At 41.7% G+C, this 25,478-nt stretch overlaps 1 protein-coding gene across 1 annotated transcript in view; it reads left to right on the top strand.

The window, feature by feature from the left end:
- Positions 1–6,037: 6,037 nt before the first annotated feature.
- Positions 6,038–25,478, top strand: part of COLEC12 (collectin subfamily member 12) — a 116,834-nt gene continuing 97,393 nt past the window's right edge. Inside the window, exons 1-5 of the mRNA XM_047086885.1 lie at positions 6,038–6,063; positions 10,901–10,962; positions 14,915–15,037; positions 21,662–21,760; positions 23,883–24,929. Of these exons, the coding sequence (XP_046942841.1) occupies positions 6,038–6,063; positions 10,901–10,962; positions 14,915–15,037; positions 21,662–21,760; positions 23,883–24,929 (1,357 nt within the window). The remainder of the gene's footprint in view (positions 6,064–10,900; positions 10,963–14,914; positions 15,038–21,661; positions 21,761–23,882; positions 24,930–25,478) is intronic.

Genomic DNA, 25,478 nt, shown 5'->3' with positions numbered 1-25,478 from the left:
AATAGTTCTGGTCCTGTCTGAATCTGCTTCCATAGGTCCACCCTGCTCTTCCCCCACTGTTTAGTCTCACTGACTAAAGAGATGTCTGCTTCTCACGTCAGGGTCAGGAACATCCATAAGCCTTCCTATTTTTTTCTGTGGAGGGGAAAAACTAGGACCATCAGAAACATGGTCAAATATGATTAAGCTTGTATTTGATAACTGGAGAAGATCCATGATACACATTATGAAACAGAAGCCTGTTTATTTTGTTCTTCAATTGCATAGAAATTTCACATTTTTTATTGAGATGAGAACTTTAAAAAGGAAAACTATGAAAACGTTTGCTACCGGTTCAGTCTGTGTTTCTGTCCACCAACATGAGCAACATTTCAGTTTTATCCTGGCCACAGGGAGCCCTAGTCTCTGTTCCTCTCTAACTTGAAAATCCTGTCAGAAGATAAAGTGAGGCATGTTAAGAATTTTAAGAGTTTAAGCAAACATCTGTTCAAATTGGAGCAGGCAAACCGGAAGTGGTTAGGAGCCAAGGGAAAGACTTAAAGAGAAGGTGTGGAAGCAAGGAAAGGAAAATATTTGATTGGCTAATGCTTAGGCCTAGTTGGCTGTTTGTGACTGGCTACTCTTGGGTTGGGATTTTGTAACCTTAAGGCATTTACAGACTTAGGCTTTGGTTTGCTTATGTAGGCTGCCAGGGCATGAGAGCCACCTCAGTCTAATGGCCTCCTGATTTAATTAATTTAACAATACCAGTCTCTCAAAAAGATTCATTATCTTTTGCTACAAAGCTGTAATCTCTGTTTCCTGGAAAGATGGGAGGAGGTTTAACCTCTTTGGCCGGAACCTTTTTTCTGCTGGAAGATCAGACCAAAAACTGGATCCCCTATTTGGGAGGTATCAGTACACTTCCTGTGTCATGTTACATGTCCACTTGTCAGAAAGTGCTTTGCCAAAAGTGCTGCCCAGTGTCAGTAAATAATACTTATAGGTATACCCTACAAGATGATAGAGCTGGGAAATTATTTTGCTCCCACTTCTGCACCATCTTAAGGGTTGGACTAGTTTGCTCCCAGCTGTGGCTCAGAGACTTCAGAACTGTAGTACTTGACTTACTAGAAATGAGATAGTGCAGTAAAAATAGAGTCAGTTTGGTCTCTTCAGTTGATTACCTGTTTCATGAGGGTGGGTTGAGGAAGAACTCTGAAATGGGTCTACTAAAAAAGAATGCTTTCATTGTCTAGACATAGGACCCCAAGTAGGGAGCACCCGACCTGTGTGCTGAGCCACTGTGTTTGGGTCCCAGTGGGGGCCACACAAGAGCACCTGGCCATGATGTCCGTGGTGGGAGGAGTGGTGAGGGTTGAGTGGAAGCCGAAGTCTCACCCTACTCTGAGGACCAGGTGTGCAGCTATAAAACCTTAGTATTGGCCATTTGGGAACTTAAGAATTACTGCATTTTAACAGCAGGAGCTCCATTGGTACTCATTTCTTTACCTAACAGACTTACTTGATTATGCCCTAGATGTCCAAGTAATTTTCTATGACTTGTGCAGATACATGTATCATGCTCTAGTTTGTTTTCTCTTTACTTTCTAGAATCCACTCTTCATTACTAACAGAAATAATCTATATCATCTCTATGTTCCAGTGCATGGAGCACAGACATTCCACCTCAGGATTTCCCTGCTTGTTGGGACACAAATGACTCAGTGATATCAACCTTCCTTATAGTGTCTTTCAAGGCCTTTTGTTGCTTATTTTCATTCCTCTGTTGCTACAGCTCTCCCCTTTCTTTTGTTATTTCTAGATACTCACAAATCTTTGCTCTTCTAAAAAACTTTTTTTTGGTTATTTCTGTCTCCTACTCTGAGATCCTTTCCTTCCTACTCTAAGCCTGTACAGCTGAAGCCCTTGAGAGGAGTGCTCCCTGAGCCCCTGACTCTCCCAGCCCCACTTGAACAAACATTTCCATTAGGTGATTTGTGCCCACTTGTTTCGTGTGCCTGGGAAGTAAGCAAGAGTAGATGGAAACCGACAGATCTTCCCACCCAGCTCAAAGCCAAGAAGATTTACTTCTACACGTTAGTCCCATAGATACAATTGAGTAAATCTACAATCACATAGTCATTGGGGGGCTCTGTATACCCTAGTAAATTAGTGCTTCTAATTTTATAAGGACTGTCATAACCACAGTTGTAAGTAGGATTTTTCCTTTTACTGTAGTATATGTTCCTGTGCTTTACTAGGTGTTGTTTATTAGGTGTTGTTTCCCCTAAGTGCTATATAAAGTGACAGATTGTTTCAAGGCAACCAGTAGACTGTATTTACAGGTGGTTGGTTGTCTTTACTAGCTTTACTGCTACAACACAACTGCTTTCTGGCAGGAGGGAACATCACATACTAGCTGGAGTTATTAAGTCCAGACTTTATTCTATTCCTCATTTAGGAATGGATGTTCTGTGAATCACTGAATCCTTGTTTAGTTCCTCTTCAGGGCCATCCATGACGTCAAAGTAATGAAATAGCACTGTCTTTTGATTGTAGGATCACACTGCCGGACTGTTAGCAATAGGATGAGAGCTTTTCCAACACTTCCAAGACTTCATGGGGAAGTCTTGCTGCTCAAGGAAGGAAGATCCCTGCTTAGGCCCTGGTTTGTTGTTGTTGTTTTTAAGTTTGTTTGTTTGTTTATTTATTTTGAGACGGGGGCAGGGGGGCAGTGGGCAAAGAATCCCCAAGCAGGCTCCACATTGTCAGCACAGAGCCCAATGTGAAACTCAGACCCACAGACTGTGAGATCAGTACCTGAACCAAAATCAAGAGTCGGGCATTTAACCAACTGAGCCACCCAGGTGCCCCACGCCCTGTTCCAGAAGGGGTGTGTGTCCTTGGTCTGCTGAGCCAAGCCAGGCCTGTCCCTCGCATCCCACTGTGCAGTGACCACTCAAGACAAGTACTTCTTTACTGGAAGGGACCAGAGGATATTTTAAAGAATAATAAGCAATAAACTCACACTATATTCCAAACTATATCTAGCTTACTAGGAATTAATGTAAATAAATATGTGCTACAAATTAGAAATGAAATACATGAATGACTCACTAGTGGGTGATTCTGATACAAATTTCAAATTCCACATTCACTGGCATAGTGGAGAAAACCCTGACTTAGGTGAGGGTTAGACAGCATTGTTAAGAACTTGTCCTAAACCTCTTCTTTCCACCTGTTTAACCAGTTTACTGATGTAATTAAAAGCTGTTTGGCCATTTGGGCAATAAAATGCATTTTGTTGAGCATGGAGTAGAATTAAGTGATTTGACCCTAAGAAGTTCTTATTGGTGAAATTGTGTGTATACTGTCTGCATCTCTGATCTCCATTGAATAATGAACCAGAGCTAATGTGGCCCTGACCAAATTATGCAATTTTCTGCTACAAGAGGTCAAGTTCAAAAGGTATTCTGCCTCCACTGTTTGCAGCTCAGCTGGTGTATTTCTGATGTTTTCCTGTTTCTGTCTGTCTCTGCGTCTGATGGATGCTGTCACAGATATTTGTGCATCTCATGAATGTATAGAGATCTTATGCTCCTTTGGACTCTTGGACATTTTTAATTTTTAAAATTTATTATTATTAATATTATTATTATTATTACTATTATTATTTGGCCTAGCAGATGGTGTTTTAATTCCTTCAGAATTTTAGGAGGCAAAGAGAATGTCTTCCAGACTGAGGCTTTTCATTTGATGTGCCCTCCACAACTCTCTGTCCTTAGACTGATTCATCTATGCTCCACCTCTTAACTTTGCTGCACTAACTTCATGTAGGTGACAGACTAGGCCAGCCCTTCTGTACATCATCTCCGAAGCGAGAGGAAAATTCACTTTCAGGCTGGTTGGTCAGAATTAAGTCAAACTTGTATCCATAGTATGAAGTTAACAGACATGTGGGAATTGAATCCTAAACATTGTCAGTTTCACTAGGAATTGAAGGTTATTGTACCCCATAGAGATTATGAATTTGAAATGTATTAAGTATCCCTGGAAATTTTGAATTCAAAACATCTCATGTGCACAAATATCACTAATAAGAATACCCTTCTGATCTCTATAACATGGAGGGGGAGAGAAGAAACAAAGGTCCAGTGTTATCTTCACTCTGTCCAACGATCCCGAACTTCTCAAGTGATTACTCCAGATGGACAGAGCAGTTTGATTTGTTTAAATGTGATGGGTCAATTGAACCAGGCTGAGTAGTGTGCTGGCAGATGTTTAACAACCAGCTTTCCAGGGGACAAAAGCCCTGATTTGTAGCATTTGCTGATTTTTTTTGGTGTAAATACTCCCAGTGTGACCAGTTCCAAGCTGCCAATGTAAAGTCACTGAACGTAGAGTTGTGAAGAGATACAAATACTTGGTTCTCACCAGTCAGTGTCAGCTGGCTCAGGCACACACCTGAGGAATCCATGGGAAATTGTGAATTTGGATTTTGACTTAGAGATCCATTTTTAAAACATTTCTACTGTCAAGAAAATCACTTTGTGTGTGTGTGCATATGTGTACAAGTGTGTGCACTTATCCATTTTTTTTATGTAGTTATTTCAGTTTTAGATAATTTCCTAAATTTAACTCTGCGATCTCTTTACAAAGTCATGGAAAATTTAATAAGCATACATCTTCCCATTTATTTTATGTTCAATTATAATTCATTGCATGCCTTCTGACTCTCTTGTGTAGTGGGTTTCCATTTTTATATTCTTTTGACCTCTACAACCATAGCTGCCTGCCCCGTGGAAACATTTCTTCCTCTCTCTGTCCTTTGTCCGCCCTTAAAAACAAGTAAGAATAACAGGCTAGTGAATGGGATGCTCTTCACCGAATCTGGGGACCTCATTCTTCTCACCGCTGGGCCATAGTCTGTAAAATAGATCCCCCCCCCCATTTCCCTCATTATTTATTTGCCAACTCTTCCTCATTTGGGTCATTTCAAGTTGATTGACTCTTTTCTCATCAGGGTTCAGAACTGGGGCTACATTCAATGCAGAGTAGATAATTACTTTAAAACACCAACAGTAAAATTTGTTGCTCTGTCTTGGCTCACTTTTCCCTTAATTTAAGTGTCCTCAACTACAGTGTTCACTTGAAGAAAGTAAAAAACACATATTCATAAAGGAATGAGGAATGTCTGTCAGGCTGATTGATATTTTCATTTACATCAAGGCCCCTTTTTTCCCATCAAAACACTAGTTCTGTTGGTTTGAAAAAATCAAGTAGGTATGTGAGAGAGTGGATTAGTCTCTTTTTTATGCCAGCACCTGCTCCACAGCATAATTTCCACATGTCCCAACACTGTTTCAGTGATAAACAGCAAATACACTATCATTAGCTGAGACTCACTCCCCCTTGGCTCAGCAGGGTTCCCATCATCATGATATTAGCTCCTCTGCTGCCCCCCAAATAACACTTTTTAAAGCAAAAGCACTCTGGGGCACCTGGGTGGCTCAGTTAAGGGTCTACCTCTTGATTTCAGCTCAGGTCATGATCTCACGGTTCCTGGGTTCAAGCCCCATGTCGGGCTCTGCACTCAAATTGCGGAGCCTGCTTGGGATTCTCTGTCTCCCCCTCTCTCTCTGTTCCTCCCCCACTTGTGTGAGAACACTCTCTGTCTCAAAAATAAATAAACTTTTAAATAAATAAATCTTTAAAAAAAATAAAGCAACAACACTCAAGGCAGATGTTGGATTGCGTGTTCACTTTTCTCATCTTTGCCCTACTGGATTTAGTTTTGTGAGTACTGAGGGACAAAAAACATAGAAATGCTGCTGCATGCCCCACATTAGATCTTGGGATTCATTTCAGGCTGGGCTGGGGTCTAAAGAATGCCTTGAGTTTCTTTGGTCAGTAAACCCCACTGCACTCCCCACCTCCCGTGGTGAAAAAGAAAACTCTTCCTTTCAGGCTGTGGGCTCCTGATTGTTCCAGGCAGTGTTGTTATGAATGTCTGCATTTTGACTGTCAGGCCTCTGAGCTGAATGCCTCTCCCAGGATGGCTGCATACATCCTGGCCCGCAAGTGAGATCAGCATGTCACTCATCAGGTAGAAGGCAAGATGGGAGAAAAGGTTGTGAAATCCCAGCACCTGAGAGCTGAGGGAAGTGGCCACTTCCGGTTTGTGTGAGAGACCTTCACTGAGGGAGTGACAGAGACTGCTCTTCTCACTTTGTTAAACGGCTTGATGTGTAGGGTTCTAGAGAGAAATAACTGGTTTGTTTAGAGATATCCAAAAGCAATCATGCAGAGAAAATTCCCACACCTACAAGAGGTGGTAGCCATACATATGGCCTTCAAAAACCCAAATGAGTATAGATTTATACACTGTAAACCACACAGGTACTAAAGGGGTTCAGGCCCAGCTGGGCATGGGGTGGGGCTAATTTTACGAAAGGATTCACAAATGTGTGAGTAAAGTTTTAAAAGAAGTCGTTTGATGGAGAGGAAACGTTTTGCAGGGAGAAGGAGGACAGATCTCAAGACCTGGAGAAGGAATGAGCACATGTTTGGGGAATGTTTGGGGAGTGCAGTGTGAGCTCCACACAGGTACCCTGGTGCTCTTTCCCACATTCCCCCAAGCTTTTGCTTCAGTGTTACTCTCTGAAGCCTTCTCTGACCACGCTATTTAAATTGCCATCCAGGGGCGCCTGGGTGGCTCAGTCGGTTGAGCGTCCGACTTCAGCTCAGGTCATGATCTCGCGGCCCGTGAGTTCGAGCCCCGCGTCAGACTCTGTGCTGACAGCTCAGAGCCTGGAGCCTGTTTCAGATTCTGTGTCTCCCTCTCTCTGACCCTCCCCCCTTCATGCTCTTTCTCTGTCTCAAAAATAAATAAACGTTAAAAAAAAATTTTTTTTTTAAATAAAAAATAAAAAAAAATAAATTGCCATCCATCTCCTCTCCCACAAGCCCTTTGCCCATTCCTGGCTTGATTTTTCTCCATAGTGTTTATCACCTTCCGACACCTTACTGTATCTTCCTACTGGTGTGTAAGTTCCATAAGAGCCAAGATTTGTTGTCTGTTTTGTTGACCATTATACCCAGTGCCTGGTACATAGTTGGTGCTCCATATTTATTTCTTGAATAAATGAATAAATGGGATGTAACAAGAAAGAAGCATAAGGAGGTGGGCAGGGTTTGGGGGTCTAGATTAGAATTCTGGCAGAGAATCGGGAAACCTGAATCCTAAAGACAGGGCTGGCCCGTGGAATGGGGCAGATAGTGGAGTTCACTGGGCTGTAGTTTCCTTACTGTAAGACGGATGTTGGCCTAGATGACAACTGATTCTCCTCCTGGCCCTGAGGTTCTTCAGACCTGTGTGGTTAGAGGAGGCTAGCTGGCGTGCATCTTGGAATCTACTTTGAGCCACCTGGAACTTACTATGGCAGTGGAGAACACCATGGGTTTCTGAAGCATTGGGTCAAGCTGGTATTTGTGAAAAGGTTTTCCCAATATACTCAAGCAGATTTTTTGTTTGAGGGGTGGTTAAGAGGCTACAGATAAATTATTTTTTTTATCACCATTTAGTTAATCCTTCTTGCACCTCCTTCTTTCCACTAACTTATCTCACCCAACTTCTGCAGGTGTGAACCTCCTGTTAAATGGTCCATTGGAGACCGGCTTTTGTGGCTACTGTGTCATGTACTAGAAGTTCAGAAGAAAACTCCTTAGGAGCAACCAACTTGCTTTGGTTCCAAGCTTAAACTGTGCAAGCCCCCTGCACGTCTCATAGTTTGCCTTGAAATTATAAAGCTGCCTTCTCTTCCTGGCCCACCCCATTCCAAAAATTCCATCACCATTGGTGGATGATTCCCCTGAAAGGCCAATAGACCTTACCAGCCAACCTTCAAGACAGTCCTGACCTCTCACAGAGATAATGAGCATTTATTTAGGGTGGAATTAACTTGCTTTTCAGTATGTCACCACAGAAGAGTCAGAGAGAAATTACAGTCAGTAGAAGCCCCAGGCCTGTAATAGTTAACTTACTGGAGACTGAATTTTACTGCTCATTTCTGAGAAAGGCTTATCTGTCAACGTTTGAAAAGATGTTTCTACACCGCTTTATTTTGACAGAGTGCTTCTAGGAGTCTAACCTGTCAGTTTTCTACAGTTTATCTTGTTAGGCATCCTTAATCTCACTTTGTTTTGCTTTCCACTTCTGGAAGTCAGTGAGCTTGGAGAAGCAGCATATAACTATGAGTTCAGCTCACAGTTCAGCCGCTCACTGGCTTGGATAGTCAAACTCTTTGATGCCCACTTTCCCAAACTCTGTAACATCAGGGTCAGAATTCCTACTTTGCAGAATTGTGAAAGGGATCGTAAGTAACTAGGAGAGGGTGCCTGGCACATATCAGGGCCTCAGGAAGAGCAGCCGTCCTCAGCAGTGCCTCTTTGCCTTAGCAGCAACGGCAGACTCTCACCCACTAAACAAATGTTCAGTGGCCTTCCTCCAGATACCTGTGCAGTGTATGTGTCTGGCTCAGTTATACAACAGACTCTGATGGCCTGAGCTGGAGCTGCATTTTCATAAGTCCTTTTCATTAAAAGATTCAGTGCCTAATCACAGAAGGACATTGTTTGGTAGTGCCAGATAATGAAGTAGTCAGGGCTGCTGAAATGTATCAACAGGATTGTTGACAGCTCACTCTGTGTCCATAGGATAAAATGAACAGGACTGGAGCCAAGAGGAGGGGGGCCAGCGAGGAGGGACAAATGCAGGGAGATGTGATGGTTGAGCTCCCTGATGAGCCCGGATTCCGTTCCTCAGAATCGAAAGCATTTGTGTACGGTTCATATAATAAAGGATTTCTTATTTTAAAAGCCACAAAGAGAAAATAATGGTGTTTTGTCGAGACAGTATATATTCTGGCAGACACTATATACTCTGAGTGGCTCATTACATCTGGCTTTTTCCTACAGCAGTTCTTTTTTAGTAGGCAGGGCACTAATGATAAATTTTAAACAAATAACACATACTCTTTTTTAAAACATTAAACCCAAACCAGAACTGCCATATATATATAAATATATATATACTTATTTATAAATATATATATTTATATATATAAATATATATACTTATTTATAAATATATATATATTTATGTTTATAAATATATATATATTTATGTATATAAATATATATATATTTATATATATATGGCAGTCAGTTCTGGTGTGTGTGTATATATATATATATATATATATATATATAATTGTTTTAATGAAAAAAACTATACCCTTGTTAAATGTGCAGAATATTAATATAAGCTCAGAAGGAGTACTGAAGATTTCAAACTCTCCTCTAAATAATTTTCCTGGTTTGAATATACTTTTATGAATGCAGAAATGCTGTAAGGCTTCATTTATTTTGTGCGGAAAGTTATTTCATTCCCAAGTCTTGTCCTGCTTCCGTTTTCATGATTCTCCACATCGTTTAGGAAACTTGGCATAATAAGTTGTCCAGGGCTGGGATTTATATTTGGGGAACTAAATTACTCATTAATAAAAAAAATTTTTGCTAACTAAATCCATATTCCACCATTTAGTAAATGGCCTTTATAATAAGCAAAAAAACTAATTATTTGTGGGATAAAGTGTTTCATGTATTTAACTTTTGTTCTAATGATATTGCATAATATCCAAATAACTAACCAGGATGTTAACTCTTACTGTTTTGTTGTTTTTGAGGGCATTTTAATTGTAGGAGTTTATTTGAATCATCAGTTTTACTGTTAGAGCCAAATCATTCTCATGGGCTTATGGGAATATATGCCACCAGGCGGTAGATTAATAACTATAAAAAAACCACATGAAAAGGTCACTGCAAATCTGGGATCAAAACCTGTGGTTTTCTGGATTTTGCAACCCACCAGCTTTTTGAAGCTCCTCTCTGGTAATATGATTTTTATGACAACACCACAGAGCTTTTATAGACACTTGTGATAATTAGGACAGACCAGGAGTACTCCACACTTGCCCACAGTGCCAGGCTTCTTCACCTGAGGAAGGACATTGATCAGCACAAGTCTGTTTCAAAAGACAAGCCATCCTTGTGATGGCAGAAAAGTATGATAGTGAATGAAGGAGACCCTTTTGTTCTCCAAACAGATTGGGAAAACAGACTGGATTGGAGCTTGGACCGCAGCACTTGGGAGGGCTCTTTATGGAGAACCACAGCAGAAAGGAATTCTCTGCTGGAGAATTCTGGCCCTTTGCACTGTCATTCCTGCAGTGTTGCAGTTATTCTCTCCAACCAGCTAACCGCCAGCCCCCTGATCAGCGGCCCCACCCGCCCCCCATCCTTCTTACTTTAAACATGTGTTATTGGAAACAGGGCAACACGAGGAACTTTGAGTTTGGGCCCTGGGGATCATATTGTCAGTCTATTCTGAACTTCCGTGCGATACCCAAGGACTTAACTGGGAGTGATTCTGATTTCACTGGGCCCCCAAACTTACTTTTGCATAAGAAAGACTAGGACCCTGGAAAACACATTTAAAACATGAGCCAAGAATCAAGTTCAGTGGGAGCTAGTTTAAGAGGGATAACCAACAGAAAAGCATGGATCCTTCAGGCACCTTCTGTCTGTGGCCTGCTGAATCACAAATGTGCTATTTGGGCCAGGTTTTTTGATCCGCTGAGTGTCCTGGTGGTACAGGGGCAAAACTGCTTCATTTCCTGAACTAGAATGCCTTATCTCCAGCGCTCTGCAGACTGATTCCCTTGCCCTTCCTTCCACCCCCAGCCCCTCCAACAGGAACAAAGTCCCCAGTCTCTGGAAAGTAATGCTGAGAAAACAAACAGTACAAAGGCTGGTAACAGGGGGATATCTCTCTCGAATGTTTTTTGTGACCATCTAGGTTCAAGGAGGAGGGGTCCCCCAGCTACGTGAGCCAGCAGGATCTCTTTGTAGTAGGCATCTGTATGTTTGGCCAGGTGTCCTCCCAGCAGAGGGCAGAGAGGGAAAGATAAAACAGAATTCTTATTAAAAATAAGTCTCTGGGGAGAGAAAAAACAAGACACAGAAAGTGTGTCAAGTGGAAAGGGAGGCCAGGCGGTGCCATCTGATATTGATTAAATGCTTGATTAGGCCAGCAGGGAGAAAGGCACATCATGAGGAAATGACCCTGCTCTTCAGAATATGAACCAGTGACAGCGGTCTGGGAGCAGGCCTGCATGAATACCACATGCACAAGATGTCCGGTGGTAAACACAGTCCTAGCACACATGGCCAGAATGGGAGGGAAAGACCCTTTCCCTGAGAGTGAGGACACGTGGCTCCTGATTTGCTTTACCTCGCCGGCCTCACTTTCCCCATCAATAACACAATGACACTTGACCAGATGACCCCTAAGCAACTTCCTCGTCCTAGATTCTGTTATCTATCCTAATCTCTCTGGTGACCAACTCTTCTGAGGCTCTGCTAATGGAATGCAAGAAATAGCCCTGGAGAGACATAAAGAGCTCACCCACCACAGTCCTAAAATCCAAAAGGAATGAACCCCCTCCCCCATCAGTCATAAAAATGTCATCCAGTCTTTCCAAGGGAGGTTGGTCCAGCATTGCTGTGTCTATCATCTTTCTGTGTTTATAGTTGCCACCAAAGCAAGTTTATGGTTTCTGAACATGAGATGTGGCATGTTTGTGGGTCTATTTACACTTCCCCCCTCTCCCAATTCCAAAAATATTTTCATTCTGACTGATGTAAGGGCTCTTTGTTTTGTTTTAAGCTGCCAAATTGTAGAGAATCTAAGAGCTGATGGGTGTGTGTGTGTGTGTGTGTGTGTGTGTGTTCATCCTTTATTCAAGGATGAGCTATTGAAGTGTTTTGTTTTTTTCTCTTTGGCATTGTCATGAGGACAACAGCATCTGAGTACAGGGTGAGGCTGGATTCCAGTGGGAATGGAAGTAGAAGCTCCCACTGAGATGAAGGGCCAGTGAAATCGAGATGAAGGGATGACCAGAGAGAGTCACCATGGCAAAGTGAGATCATGGCATTTGAAGTTGGGCAGACCCAGGTTTGAATCCTGGCTGTGATGTCTATGGGATGTCATTTCAGCTCTCACTGCCATGCCTCCTTGAAGGGTGATTACAAATAAAGGTGCTGTGTGGAAAGTACCTAGCTCAGAACCTGGTACAGTGTAGGCAGTAAATGAACAGCAAGAAACTATAGATGAGATAATAGTGATAAAAATATCCCCAGGGAGGATTCGCAGAGCCTGGCAACTGAGTGAATTAAAGAATAAGTACAAAAGAAGACTTGAGTGTGTCTTTGAGTGAGGGACTCAGATAGTGGTACTATTTAGGTTGGATGGAAATATGGACATTGGTGGAAGTTAGAGATCTGGTTTGGTGAAGATGGTACCGAGGTAGTTTTGGACAGGAGAGGTGGTGCGGAGACATACAGGTGGCAATTAAAGAAGGAGGATGAAAAGGAAACAGAGTGAAAGAAATAGGAAAACTGATAACAAAGAAGTTGATTTTCTCTAGGTCTGTTTGACCATTGAGTCTGACTTTACAGCTTCACCTTCAAGGGATTGGCTACCCCAAGGTTGATCCGGCATCATCATCTTCTCAGTAAACCTTAGCTCCTCATAGTGTGTGTCTCCAACTAAGCATCTTCTAGACCTTGTTAGAAATGCAGAATCTTAGCTCCTACTTCAGACCTACTAAATCAGAATCTGCATTTGACAGTGTGTTTTGTAAGCACTTTATAGTTTGAGAAGCACTGTTGTAAAGCAGGTGGCCAGACTAGCAGTGTCAGCATCCCCTGGGAACTTGTTAGAAATCCAAATTCTCAGGCACCTTCTCAGGCCTCCTGAATTAGAAAGGCTGTATTTTGACGACTTCGATGTACCCTAGAGCTTGAGAATCACCGCTCTAAGTCATGGAACAGATGGATTGAACCCCCTCCCCTTGGGTCTGTAGCACAGAACACCACAGGGATTGGTTAAACCCTGAAAGTTAAAATGGAGTCATTGTTCTATGCTGTTTCTCTCATCATTTTGCATTAAACACAGCTGAAGAACTCTTTTCACTGAAGAAGGGCACTATGCGTAAAATTGCAAACCAGAAGGGGGGAGCTTTGGCTGAAGCTTAATCCTCACGACTTACCCATCAAAAGTTATTGAGCACAATTATAGGAGATCAGTACTTTATGTGCTGTTGCTCCTGTGGGACACTATTAGTAAGACACACATAGGAAAACAAGGAATCTCCCAATATTTCTTACAATGTGATTTTCACATTTAAATGTCCACCGTTTTTGTCTTCTGTGATTCTAATCAATTTAATGGAAAGTTCCCTTTTTATAGGTTAGTTTCTGGAGTCACTTGCAGAAGTGATGGTGGTTTACCACTTAGACTAGAATGCTCTTCAAAAAGTTGAACTGGGGCGCCTGGGTGGCGCAGTCGGTTGGGCGTCCGACTTCAGCCAGGTCACGATCTCGCGGTCCGTGGGTTCGAGCCCCGCGTCGGGCTCTGGGCTGATGGCTCAGAGCCTGGAGCCTGTTTCCGATTCTGTGTCTCCCTCTCTCTCTGCCCCTCCCCCGTTCATGCTCTGTCTCTCTCTGTCCCAAGAAAAATAAATAAACGTTGAAAAAAAAATTTAAAAAAAAAAAAAAAGTTGAACTGTAAGCAGTAAAAATTTACCTCCTTTCATCAAAAATGTCTGGTTTTTCTAGTTTCCTAGTCGTTATTCAAGTCACTGTGATAACGTAAATAAGGGTCAGTGTCTGTTTTCTGTATACATATAATGTACAACAATAGTTATATATTGAGCATTTTAATCATGAAGTTACCTATATTTTCTGCTGCAGGTTATAGTACATTATAGCCAGTGGCATAGTAAACCAGTTCGGTGTCGGGAGGGTGGGGGGGATGAATGCGTGTCACAGTTTATGGTGGTTGCTAATTTCCATGGTGTAAACACTCCCTCCTGGGCCGACTTCAAGCTACCAACAGTTAAACAACCAGCTACCCAGATTCCCACACACTTAACAGCTGACTCTTGTAAAGCCAGTAGGAACTAGCTCGAGTATACCACTGAACAAACATTAAGGGACAGGCCACAGTTTTTTTGATTGGTGTGTTTGAATTGTGATAGGTCCAATAATAGCTGAAACAAGTAGATTTGGGTGTTTAAAATCTTCTGTCATGTAGAGATTTTTATTGAAATTATAATTATTTTTTTGTCATGTAGAGATTTTTATTATAATTATGGAATTTGATCTGAAATTATTCTGAGACAAAGTTATATGCAAATGCCCAATCTCATTAAATACAACAACATTAAATTACAACATAATGGCATTATTCAAAGTCTTTGTGTTGCTAAAGTGGTATGTTTAATTTTAAAATACCATTCATTCTGGGGCGCCTGGGTGGCTCAGTCAGTTAAGCATCCAACTCTTGGTTTCGGCTCAGGTCATGATCTTTTATGGTCATGCGGGTTATGAGTTCGAGCCCCATGTTGGGCTCTGCACTGCCAGTGCAGAGTGTGCTTAGGATTCTCTCTCTCTGCCCCTCCCCTGCATGCATGCGTTTTCTCTCTCTCTCTCTCTCTCTCTCTCTCAAAATAAATAAACTTAAAAAAAATACCACTCATCCTATAGTAAGGCATGTGGAAAAATTACTTTTTTTTTTTTAAAGTAGGCTCCATACCCAGCATGGAGCCCAACCCAGGGCTTGAACTCAACTCAAGACCCTGAGATCAAGACCTAAGCTGAGATCACGAGTTGGATGCTTAACCAACTGAGCCAGCCAGGCGCCCTAGAAAAATTATTCCTAATCATAGTGTTTGAAGCAACACGCAGAAAGATAGTTTTCAAAATGAGATCTCTGGTTACTATTATTAAAATTTGACTTCTCTTACAGGTATCCAGGAAGGAACGCAGTGTACCAAATGTAAAAATAACTGGGCACTGAAGTTTTCTATCATATTATTATACATTTTGTGTGCCTTGCTAACAATCACAGTAGCCATTTTGGGATACAAAGGTAAGTACTCTTTCCTTTTTCCTTCCAAATGGCAGGTTTCTCTTTATGACTTTAAACATGAAAAAAAAAAAAGACACCCCTGTTTGCAAGTATGAAGTATTTCATTAATTCAGCTCAAACGCACAAGTAAGCAACATGATAAACTTTGTGTCTTGAGCCTCTTGTAGCTGTGGGATCAGAGTCCTTTTGACTCATTTCAACAATAAGAAAGGTCCTCTATGACTTATAAAAATTTTTCTCACTGTTGCATTTTCCTACCTGTTTCTAGTTCCACCCTCTTTTTTCATCTTCTCTCTAAGAGGTGCTATGGAAACCCTGAGTCAGCACACAGGAAAATTGTACTGACACAGGGTAAGCCAAACACAGTCTCCAGAGATACGACTTACTTTACTCAGGGACTGGGCAGCCAGTTCCCTTTTTTCCTCTTCAGCACATTTACTGTGACCACTGTTGTTTATATAGCTCCATAAAAATATTGCCCTGCAGAAGTTAAACACAGAGGGAGCACTGCCACCTCAACAATACTTTATAGGATGTTAGGTATTCTTTCAATGTGTCTGGTTTCAGGTCAGTGGAGAATTATTGCCTCAGACTTGCAAACAAAGCGGGTTCACCACCATCACCACCACACCCATTCTAGATACTATAGGTAAAAGGTGTCATGATTCAGAATCACAAGCTACATAAACCTTTTTACAGAAAACAGCCATAGAAGCCTTTCCATCAAAGATATGTGAGACAGGCATGTCATCTGGTTTTAGCAAGAGGCAGACGTGGGGTCTGCTAATCTTCAAAACCTTCACTCAGCAGTTATCTCAGCTGCCTTCCCTCAGAACTGACAGATTAACAGTGGAGAATTCCCACGGGTTCTTGGTTCATAGATTTACTCTCCTTGGGGAGAGAAAGATTCAAAGTGAATTCCCCCCAAGCTGTAACTTCTGTCTCCTCTCTCCCAGTGTCTAGAAGCTTCCTGAGGAAACCCAATGTGTTGAAATGAGAATGGGCTTTGGAGCCAGATGGTCAAGTTCATTCTTGATTCTGCTGTTTGTAATACAATTAATGTTTATTAAGTGCTTGTTGATATTCTAGGCATCATGCTAAGTCCTCTGCATGGTTGTGTAACCTGGGTATGAAGCATAACTTCTTTGAGTTTACTGTTTCTTAAAATGGCAATTAATAATGCCATTTTTCAAGGTGATTGAGATGAGCAAAGATGATGTCATTGAACCACCTGTCCATCTAGTCCTACTAGATAGTGGCCATATTTCTGTGTTTCCTCTTCATAACTGCATTTATACAGCTATAGCCATTAGAATGGCAAAATGTTAAAAATACTCAATATAGGTGAGGCTTGGAAGTCTCATCTCTGAGGTCACACACGGAGAAAATTATGTGTGTCCTATAGTGTGTTGACTGATGAATTTGAGCACAGTGGAAATTCGGAAAATTACCATGTAATTTTATCCATTTGTGATTAGTTAATCCAACTTAGTATTAACAAAGTAAGTGTTAAGAAAGGTTATTAAACTGTGGTAAGGCAGGACAAGGAGTAGGGAGGGATCCTAGTGAGGAAAAGGAGGGTCTTTTATGTCCCAGGTAATTCAGACTGGCTCTCCTCCTTTACCAAGTTATTTAGGTCACTGCTCACTTCTCCTTGACTGTTTCCAGCAAACTCAGATAAAGGAGAAACTTGGCAAATGGCCATTTAATAAGTACCTTTAGGGCTTAGTACTATGTGATAGCATGAAAGCAAACATTTACTACTGAAAGACAGATGACAAAGGTTTGAAGAGCATACCACCATATGGGATTTTGTAATTCTTACCACTGCAAAGAAGTAAGATCTGGATCTTGATGCCTTTAGAATGATACAGAAAGATCCAAATTCAGAGGAGGGGTTTTTTTTCTTTGTTTTTAAAGTACAGATGTTTCCTCCATTTTTATGACATTTGAAAGCCCTTCTCAGCTCTGGCATGTTTTGCGTGTGCTGGTCCATTTGCCTGGAACACCTTTTCTCTGCTCTCTACCTAAAATGACACCTTCTTTCCCTTCATGTTTCACTCAGACATACATCCTGCAAGAACCCCCTGAAGGCTGAGTTAGGTGTCCCTGTCACACTGTATCATTATGACAAGTGGGCTTGTCTGTCTTACCACCCAAACTATAAGTTCCATGAAGACAAGAGACTCCTATCTTTAGTTTGTTATATCTCCCATCTAGCATCTAGCCTCATGGTACTTATTAGGCACCAAGTGAAGTTACTGAATAAATTAATGAGAGAATGGATGGATGGATGGATGGATGGATGGATGGATGGATTGTAGATCAGGGCTGACTTCTGTAAAGACAATCAGGTGGTGCCCAGGGACTCTAAAACCATTCTGCACTTAAGGCATTGCTACCACTCAGATCCCTACCTGTAAGCCTAAAATCCTGAAGATCAGCATGGCCTTCTCCGTGGGTGTCATCTGTCCAGGATGAAGTGGGGAGAGGTTGAGGGAACCAAGTACAAGTGGACACAAGATGATAGTCTTGCCCCCTTTTCCTCCTTCAGGGGCCCCCATCTCTCAGGCATCTACTTAGAAATATAAGATAATACAACATGCAGTTTTGGTTTCCAAACACAGTCTTCATAAACTAAAGTGTGGATATCTTCCAGGTGTGTTTTCTCTTGTACAGTGATTCTTCTTTCTTGCTAATAAGATTCTAGTAACCGCACATTGTAAGAGGCAGAAAGATAAGACCTAGTTCTCCCCTCCCATGTCTCCCTTTGAAGTCTAGAGAAACTCTGTCCATTGCAAAAAAGAAAGGAAGAAAAAGAAATATTCAGACAAAGAAGATGTTTCTCTGAAGGAGAAGTTAGAAAGGAAAGAAAATAGAAACTGCTTTATGTATCAGAGTTAGCAAAGGCAACTCCATACTGTTTTTCTCAAAATTGTGTTTTTACTTCTCCTTTTATGTCACTCAGACAGCTACAAGTTGGGATATAACTTAGTTCCTTCTAGAGAATTTGCTGCACAAGTCAGGGAACTGCTGAGTCACCCACACAGGTCTGTACAGTGGCTGTGACCATGACACTCATGAGCTACTTTATAGAAAATGTGTTCCTGGACAGTTTCAGCTTGGGTCATTCTCTGCTTGGGTTTTTTATCCTCAGTCATGGAGCTTCCGTGGCAGAAGCCATCTTTTAATTTCAATGAGTTGTGTTTCCTCCAGAACATTCCCTGAACGGGGAAATTGTACTCAGTTGTCCTTCCCAGCAGTCATCCATCTTAAGGTAATGAGGATAAAGAAGAAAGACAGAAGTCTGAATATTTCTCAAGAAGAATCTCCTATAACTCAACATTCCTAGTCACAGAAGGTCTACCTTGCTGCTAAGCTCTCCTAACCTAGCAGTTACGTCCATCAAATCACACTGAGTTGGCTACGTTAGAAGCCAGGGTAACACCATACAACCATATCTCCTAAGTGTTGTAATGAAACCTGAAATAGTGTTCAAGGTAGAAATGTCTTTATTGCATTCCAGGGGAGTGCAGCTGGTATTCCCAGAAGTCCCAGGTACCAATGCAGGGGTATCTCCACCCTCACCCAATCCCCCATTCAGCCTGGGACAGACACTCATGAGCACCAAGCAGGAGCTCTGTGCCTTGCTGCTGTTCCTTTCCTCAGGGACTGGACCATGAGCTATGCCTCTTGTGGGAGGAAACCATATTTAGGAAAAAGAAATAGTAAATTAGAAGCAATGTGAAGTTATAGAGAAGGCATGGGGTTTGGAATTAGATCTCCTGGCCTGCAAGCCCCCTAGTCATTTACAAGCTGTGTAATTTTGGGCAAGCTACTGAACATCTCTGAGCCTCAATTTCTTCATCTGTAAAATAGCAGTTTTAAGGATTAACTGCAGTGATGGCACAGTGCACCTCTCAAAGAGTAGGCCCTCAATAAAGAGAGGCTGTTACTGGTGTTATCATTGGTGTGGTGTGGAATCCGATCATCTGGGAAGGCTGAGCATAGTTGGGGTGGTCATCTTGGAGTGGACCCTGAAGGATGGGCGGCATTAAGAGAGAAGGAGGTTGATGGTCCAGGCCAAGGGATGGTACCAAAATGCTTTTGTAGAAAAGGGATTATTGTCAGATTATCCAAGGGAATTAGGCTTTGGGTACTTGAAGAGGGCTGACCCTTTAGCTATAATATCTGAAGCAGCAATATTCTAAAGAAAAATTCTCTGTTAAACAGTTTCTAGTAAAGTGGAGCCCATGAAGAAAACAGACTGCTAGGAACTCTTCTGTTTCATGTTCATTTTCCTCACAGGAGAGGGATCTACAGACAGAGGTCTGCATCGATAGACTGAGTTTCTAGTCTAAGAGAGGATGGCTCTGCCACCGTTTTCCTGGTTAACAACTTGTGCTGATAAGAGTAAAAATTGACGAAAATGCTGTGTGCTATTACAGCAAGTGTTGGTTCTGGATGTCCATCAGCTGGGTATTTTTATGTAATACCAAGCTGCCAGCTTTGCAGCCCTGAAGTTTGCAGCTTTATACCCAGATCCTATTTTTAAACACAGACGCACACACCCCAGTGCATGTAAGCAGTTCATTAGCATTTGTGGTCGGGGCGAATAGCTTCCTTGCTGAGTGGAAGAGAAACCTAACAGGTTTGTTATTTGTTTGTAACAAATGTATTCATTCCCTTTGCGCAAACCTGAATTATCTGTCCATGAAAGTTCTGTGTTTTTTTAAACTAAAATGGAAGAAAAATTAGAGAGGGTAGAAAAATGACTGCCTGTCAGCATATTTAGAGGTTTTTTCGGCTTCCGGGGGAAAAAAGGGCAGGACTTAAAATCCTGTGTGTGGTTTGAGGACAGACTGAGGCATGTGTTTTGATTTGAGGATCAAAACTGAATCTTAACTCATAAACATTTTATACTTTATTTTTTAAAAGTTTAATTTTGCTTAAATGCAGATGAAACATTTTGTTCAGTTTCAGAGATTTATGAATGTGCATGCCTATCTAACAATCCTAAGGTACAGATTACTGTAACTGTACCTCTCTTGTCTATATAGTCACTTACCAAAAAAACAATCATTATTCAACTGGATGTTGTACTCGTTGCCAGTGCTGAGGCTTCCCTGGGGCGTCTGGTTTGTATGTTTGTTTGCATGACCTCTATCTAGCCCAGCCAGTTTTTCACAGGCCTCAGTAGCCAGCAGGCAGACTCTCATTTATTTAAATAAATAGCATTATAAACAAATATGTGTTGAATGCCTACTAAGTGCCACACACTAAGAGGTACGGATAAAACTGGGTACACATTTTCCTGCCTTAAAGGATCTAATAGTAAACAAGCCATGATAACACATTGAAGGAAGTCCTACAGTAGGGAAAGGACTACTTGCCAAAAGAATTCTGCAAGATGCCCGGCAGCAAAGATTTCCCACAGGAAGTAATGAGCTGAGTCTTGAAGAGCAAGTAGGGCTTAGCGTGGTGAAGAGTCCAGGGAAGAACATTCTAGGTAGAAAGAACACATGGAAGGGCTTGGGTGGGAAAGTATTTGGTACAGTGACAGCATGGCAAGGTTCTCCAGGGAAGGTGCTAGGCACCACAGGGCTGGGTCAGTTTAGGTCATACAGACACATGGGAGCATACTTCTGCTTCCTGATAGGAGCCACAGGGGAATCTTCTCACACGGTCTTGCATGGGTGGGACACTTGATAAATAAAAACAAACTGGCTCCATTACCTCACAATTAACATACAAAACATATTCATGCTTAAAAAAAAATAAAGTCCGTATTTTCAGAAAGCCGTTGATACCAAGAAAGACTGCATCTCAAGCTGCTGGAGGCTGGATCTCACAGGAGTCACTTCTGGAGAAATACACTCTTAATAGATATTTTAGAAAGAAACCATATTCACAACCATAGAGAATGACTGCCTTCTGAGAACAAAGAGAACAGAAGCTTTTACTTAACATTGTATCACTAACTCTTTCCCTATCGCGTGCAATCAAGAAAATGCTAAGAAAAAAAAAAAAAAAGGAAAAGTCTTCGTAGATCATTGTTTGGAAACCTACTTAGGCATCTCCTTGGGAACTGATAAACTACATATTCACTTGTCACTAAGGAGAACCAAATTTTTCAGGCCTCCTGAAAGAGAATGGCAAACACTGTTTCCCTTTCACGAAGACTGTTTATAGAATTAAGCTAGGTGTTCTTTGCTATGGACTCTGCTTCCAGATAAGTGAGTACCACCTTCCAGGAATAGTAGGGAGTCTGATGAATGATGAGATTTTGTAAATGATCTACCTATGGAAGTTCCTATAGAAAATAATACAGATCAAAAGCTTATATAATACATAAAAATTAAAAATTAGTTTCAAACAAGGTCTGGAACATCTGAGGCAATACAGAATCATAAGAACATACAGTTCTCAACCAAATACACTATCACTGGGTTTTGTGACAAGTTATTTTTCTACGAGAATGGCTTATTCCTCATATTTGATTTCATTTATACTCTTTTTGTGTCAGTATGTTTCCTGTATTCTGTAATGAAATGGTCTTTTGTTGAAACTGAAAAATAAATTATGAGCAGGTGTGTGTACTAATCTTTAGTTTCCAAATCTTAGTTGTAGAAAAAATGGACAATGTTACAGGTGGCATGGAGACATCTCGCCAAACCTATGATGACAAGCTCACAGCAGTGGAAAGCGACCTGAAAAAATTAGGTAATCTGCAACAAGAATGACCCACTAAACTAAATCCTCTAATTCTACATTAAAAGACCATAGCTCTTTAGAATGACTTTGCTATAAACTCACATCCACCCAGAAGGACATTAATTTTTGTGTTGTGTGTTGAGTTTTTCCTCACAATTTAATTTAAAGGTGTCTACGTTTTATTTATTTTTTTTTTATATGAAGTTTATTGACAAATTGGTTTCCATACAACACCCAGTGCTCATCCCAAAAGGTGCCCTCCTCAATACCCATCACCCACCCGCCCCTCCCTCCCACCCCCCATCAACCCTCAGTTTGTTCTCAGTTTTTAACAGTCTCTTATGCTTTGGCTCTCTCCCACTCTAACGTCCTTTTTTTTTTTTTTTTTTTTTCCTTCCCCTCCCCCATGGGTTCCTGTTAAGTTTCTCAGGATCCACATAAGAGTGAAACCATATGGTATCTGTCTTTCTCTGTATGGCTTATTTCACTTAGCATCACACTCTCCAGTTCCATCCACGTTGCTACAAAAGGCCATATTTCATAAAGAGCTCACCAAACTCCACACACGAAAAACAAATAACCCAGTGAAGAAATGGGCAGAAAACATGAATAGACACTTCTCTAAAGAAGACATCCAGATGGCCAACAGGCACATGAAAAGATGTTCAGCGTCGCTCCTTATCAGGGAAATACAAATCAAAACCACACTCAGGTATCACCTCACGCCAGTCAGAGTGGCCAAAATGAACAAATCAGGAGACTATAGATGCTGGAGAGGATGTGGAGAAACGGGAACCCTCTTGCACTGTTGGTGGGAATGCAAATTGGTGCAGCCGCTCTGGAAAGCAGTGTGGAGGTTCCTCAGAAAATTAAAAATAGACCTACCCTATGACCCAGCAATAGCACTGCTAGGAATCTACCCAAGGGATACAGGAGTACTGATGCATAGGGGCACTTGTACCCCAATGTTCATAGCAGCACTCTCAACAATAGCCAAATTATGGAAAGAGCCTAAATGTCCATCAACTGATGAATGGATAAAGAAATTGTGGTTTATATACACAATGGAATACTACGTGGCAATGAGGTGTCTACGTTTTAAAGTTAAAGAGCAATCTTAGAGTTGGATTCTCCCCACCCCCAAAAACTACTCCATATGCCAGTTAAAATCTGAAGACCAGGCACGCCTGGGTGGCTCAGTCAGCTAAGCATCCAACATCAGCTCAGGTCATGATCTCACAGTTCATGAGTTCAGGGCCCACGTCAGGCTCTGTGCTGACAGCTAAGAGCCTGGAGTCTGCTTTGGATTTCGTGTTTCCCTCTCTCTCTCTGCTCCTCCCCTGCTTGTGCTCACTTGCGCGCGCTCTCTCTCTCTCTCTCTCTCTCAAAAATAAATAAGCATTTGAAAATCTGAAGACTGGGGCGCCGGGGTGGCTCAGTCAGTTAAGCGTCCTACTTCAGCTCAGGTCATGACCTCACAGCTCGTGAGTTCAAGCCCCGTATCGGGCTCTGTGCCGACAGCTTGGAGCCTGGAGCCTGCTTTGGATTCTGTGTCCCTCTCTCGCTCTGCCGGTCCCCTGCTCGTGCTCTGTCTGTCTCTCCCTCTCTCTCAAAAATAAATAAACTTTAAAAAAAATGCTTATAAAAATCTGAAGACCAATCCTGATCAAAAAGTACCACAAATACACTTTAATAAAAGCTCTTTTATAAAATTTCCAGTCAATTCCTATTTGAAATATTCTAAACTGCATTGAAGAATTATGAAAATTAACTTTTTTTAAATGAAAGATTCCAGTTCTATCCTTGAATTTTTGTTTCCATTTTTTTTGGAAGGAATTAATGGTAAATTTAATAAAGTTTATTGCCTTCTTGACACCCTGCCCAGTGCTCTAGAATCTGGTAGAATTCCCTCCTTCTTTGAGAAAAGCACTTACAAAGTTAGTACCCTTTCCACTTTTCCAGGACCCAGTTTTAATAGACACGTGGGTTTTACTAACATAGACCATTCTGCATATATCACAGATTTTATATCTGAAATACGCAGTGCATACCAGTTAAGTCTCTTTGAGATCTTTGACCTCACGTGAACATTTCTTCATATCACTAAGTAACAAAACATGTCTTATTCCAGGGGACCAAACTGGGAAGAAAGCTATAAGCACCAACTCAGAACTCTCTACCTTCAGATCAGACATACTGGATCTTCGTCAACAGCTTCGTGAGATTACAGAGAAAACCAGCAAGAACAAAGACACGCTGGAGAAGTTACAGGCAAGTGGGGATGCGCTGGTGGACAGGCAGAGTCACCTGAAGGAAACTTTGGAGAATAACTCTTTCCTCATCACCACTGTAAACAAAACCCTCCAAGCGTATAATGGCTATGTCACCAATCTACAGCAAGACACCAGCGTGCTGCAGGGCAATCTGCAGAGCCAAATGTACTCTCATAACGTGGTTATTATGAACCTCAACAACCTGAACCTGACCCAGGTGCAGCAGAGGAACCTCATCACTAATTTGCAGCGGTCTGTGGATGACACGAGCCAGGCCATCCAGCGAATCAAGAACGACTTCCAAAATCTGCAGCAGGTTTTCCTTCAAGCCAAGAAGGACACTGATTGGCTGAAGGAGAAAGTGCAGAGTTTACAGACGCTGGCTGCCAATAACTCTGCCTTGGCCAAAGCTAACAACGACACCCTGGAGGATATGAACAGCCAGCTCAGTTCATTCACAGGTCAGATGGACAACATCACCACAGCCTCACAAGCCAATGAGCAGAACCTGAAAGACCTGCAGGACGTACACAAGGATGCGGAGAACAGAACAGCCATCAAGTTCAGCCAGTTGGAGGAACGCTTCCAGCTCTTTGAGACGGATATTGTGAACATCATTAGCAACATCAGTTACACTGCCCACTACCTGCGGACGCTGACCAGCAATCTGAATGAAGTCAGGACGACTTGCACAGATACGCTGACCAAACACACAGACGACCTGACCTCCTTGAATAACACACTGGCCAACATCCGTTTGGATTCTGTTTCTCTCAGGATGCAACAAGACATGATGAGGTCAAGGTTAGATACTGAAGTAGCCAACTTATCAGTAATTATGGAAGAAATGAAGCTGGTAGACTCCAAGCATGGTCAGCTCATCAAGAATTTTACAATACTACAAGGTAAGTGAAAATTCCGAATTTATTTGTGTTAGTTATTGATTGCTGTATAACAAACGACCCTAAAAGCTGGCAACTTAAAACAATAAACACTTGCTATCTCACCATTTCTGTAGGTTAGGAATTCAGGAGTGGCTTAGCTGGGTGATTCTCACTCAGTATCTTTCATAAGGTTGTGTCAAAATATTGGCAAGGGCTGTAGTCATCTCAAAACTTTAACTGGGGCTGAGAATCTGCTTTCAAGATGACTCATGTACATGGTTTTTGCAGGAGGCCTCAGTTCCTCACAACGTGAAGTTGCTTGAGTGTTCTCACAATATGGCAGCTGGCTGCCTCCAGAGCAGGTGATCCAAGAGAAAGCACAAAGAGGAGTCACATGCCTTTTATGACCTAGCCTCAGAAGTCACATACCATCACTTCCACCATAATCTGATAAATCACTAAGTCCAACCCGGGGAGATTAAGCTCCACATCTTGAAAAGAGTTTTAACTATGAATTTGTGGTCAGTGGTCAAAGACAGTCCATTAAATATTTGTTGAATTTGGACTTTG

Source organism: Lynx rufus, unplaced genomic scaffold, assembly GCF_022079265.1.
Source record: "Lynx rufus isolate CCGP_SWC_20201006 ecotype Redwood Valley unplaced genomic scaffold, mLynRuf1.p SCAF_22, whole genome shotgun sequence".
Taxonomy (NCBI): domain Eukaryota; kingdom Metazoa; phylum Chordata; class Mammalia; order Carnivora; family Felidae; genus Lynx; species Lynx rufus.
The sequence above is the reverse complement of the archived record's forward strand: the minus strand, read 5'-3'. Positions and strand labels throughout refer to the sequence as shown.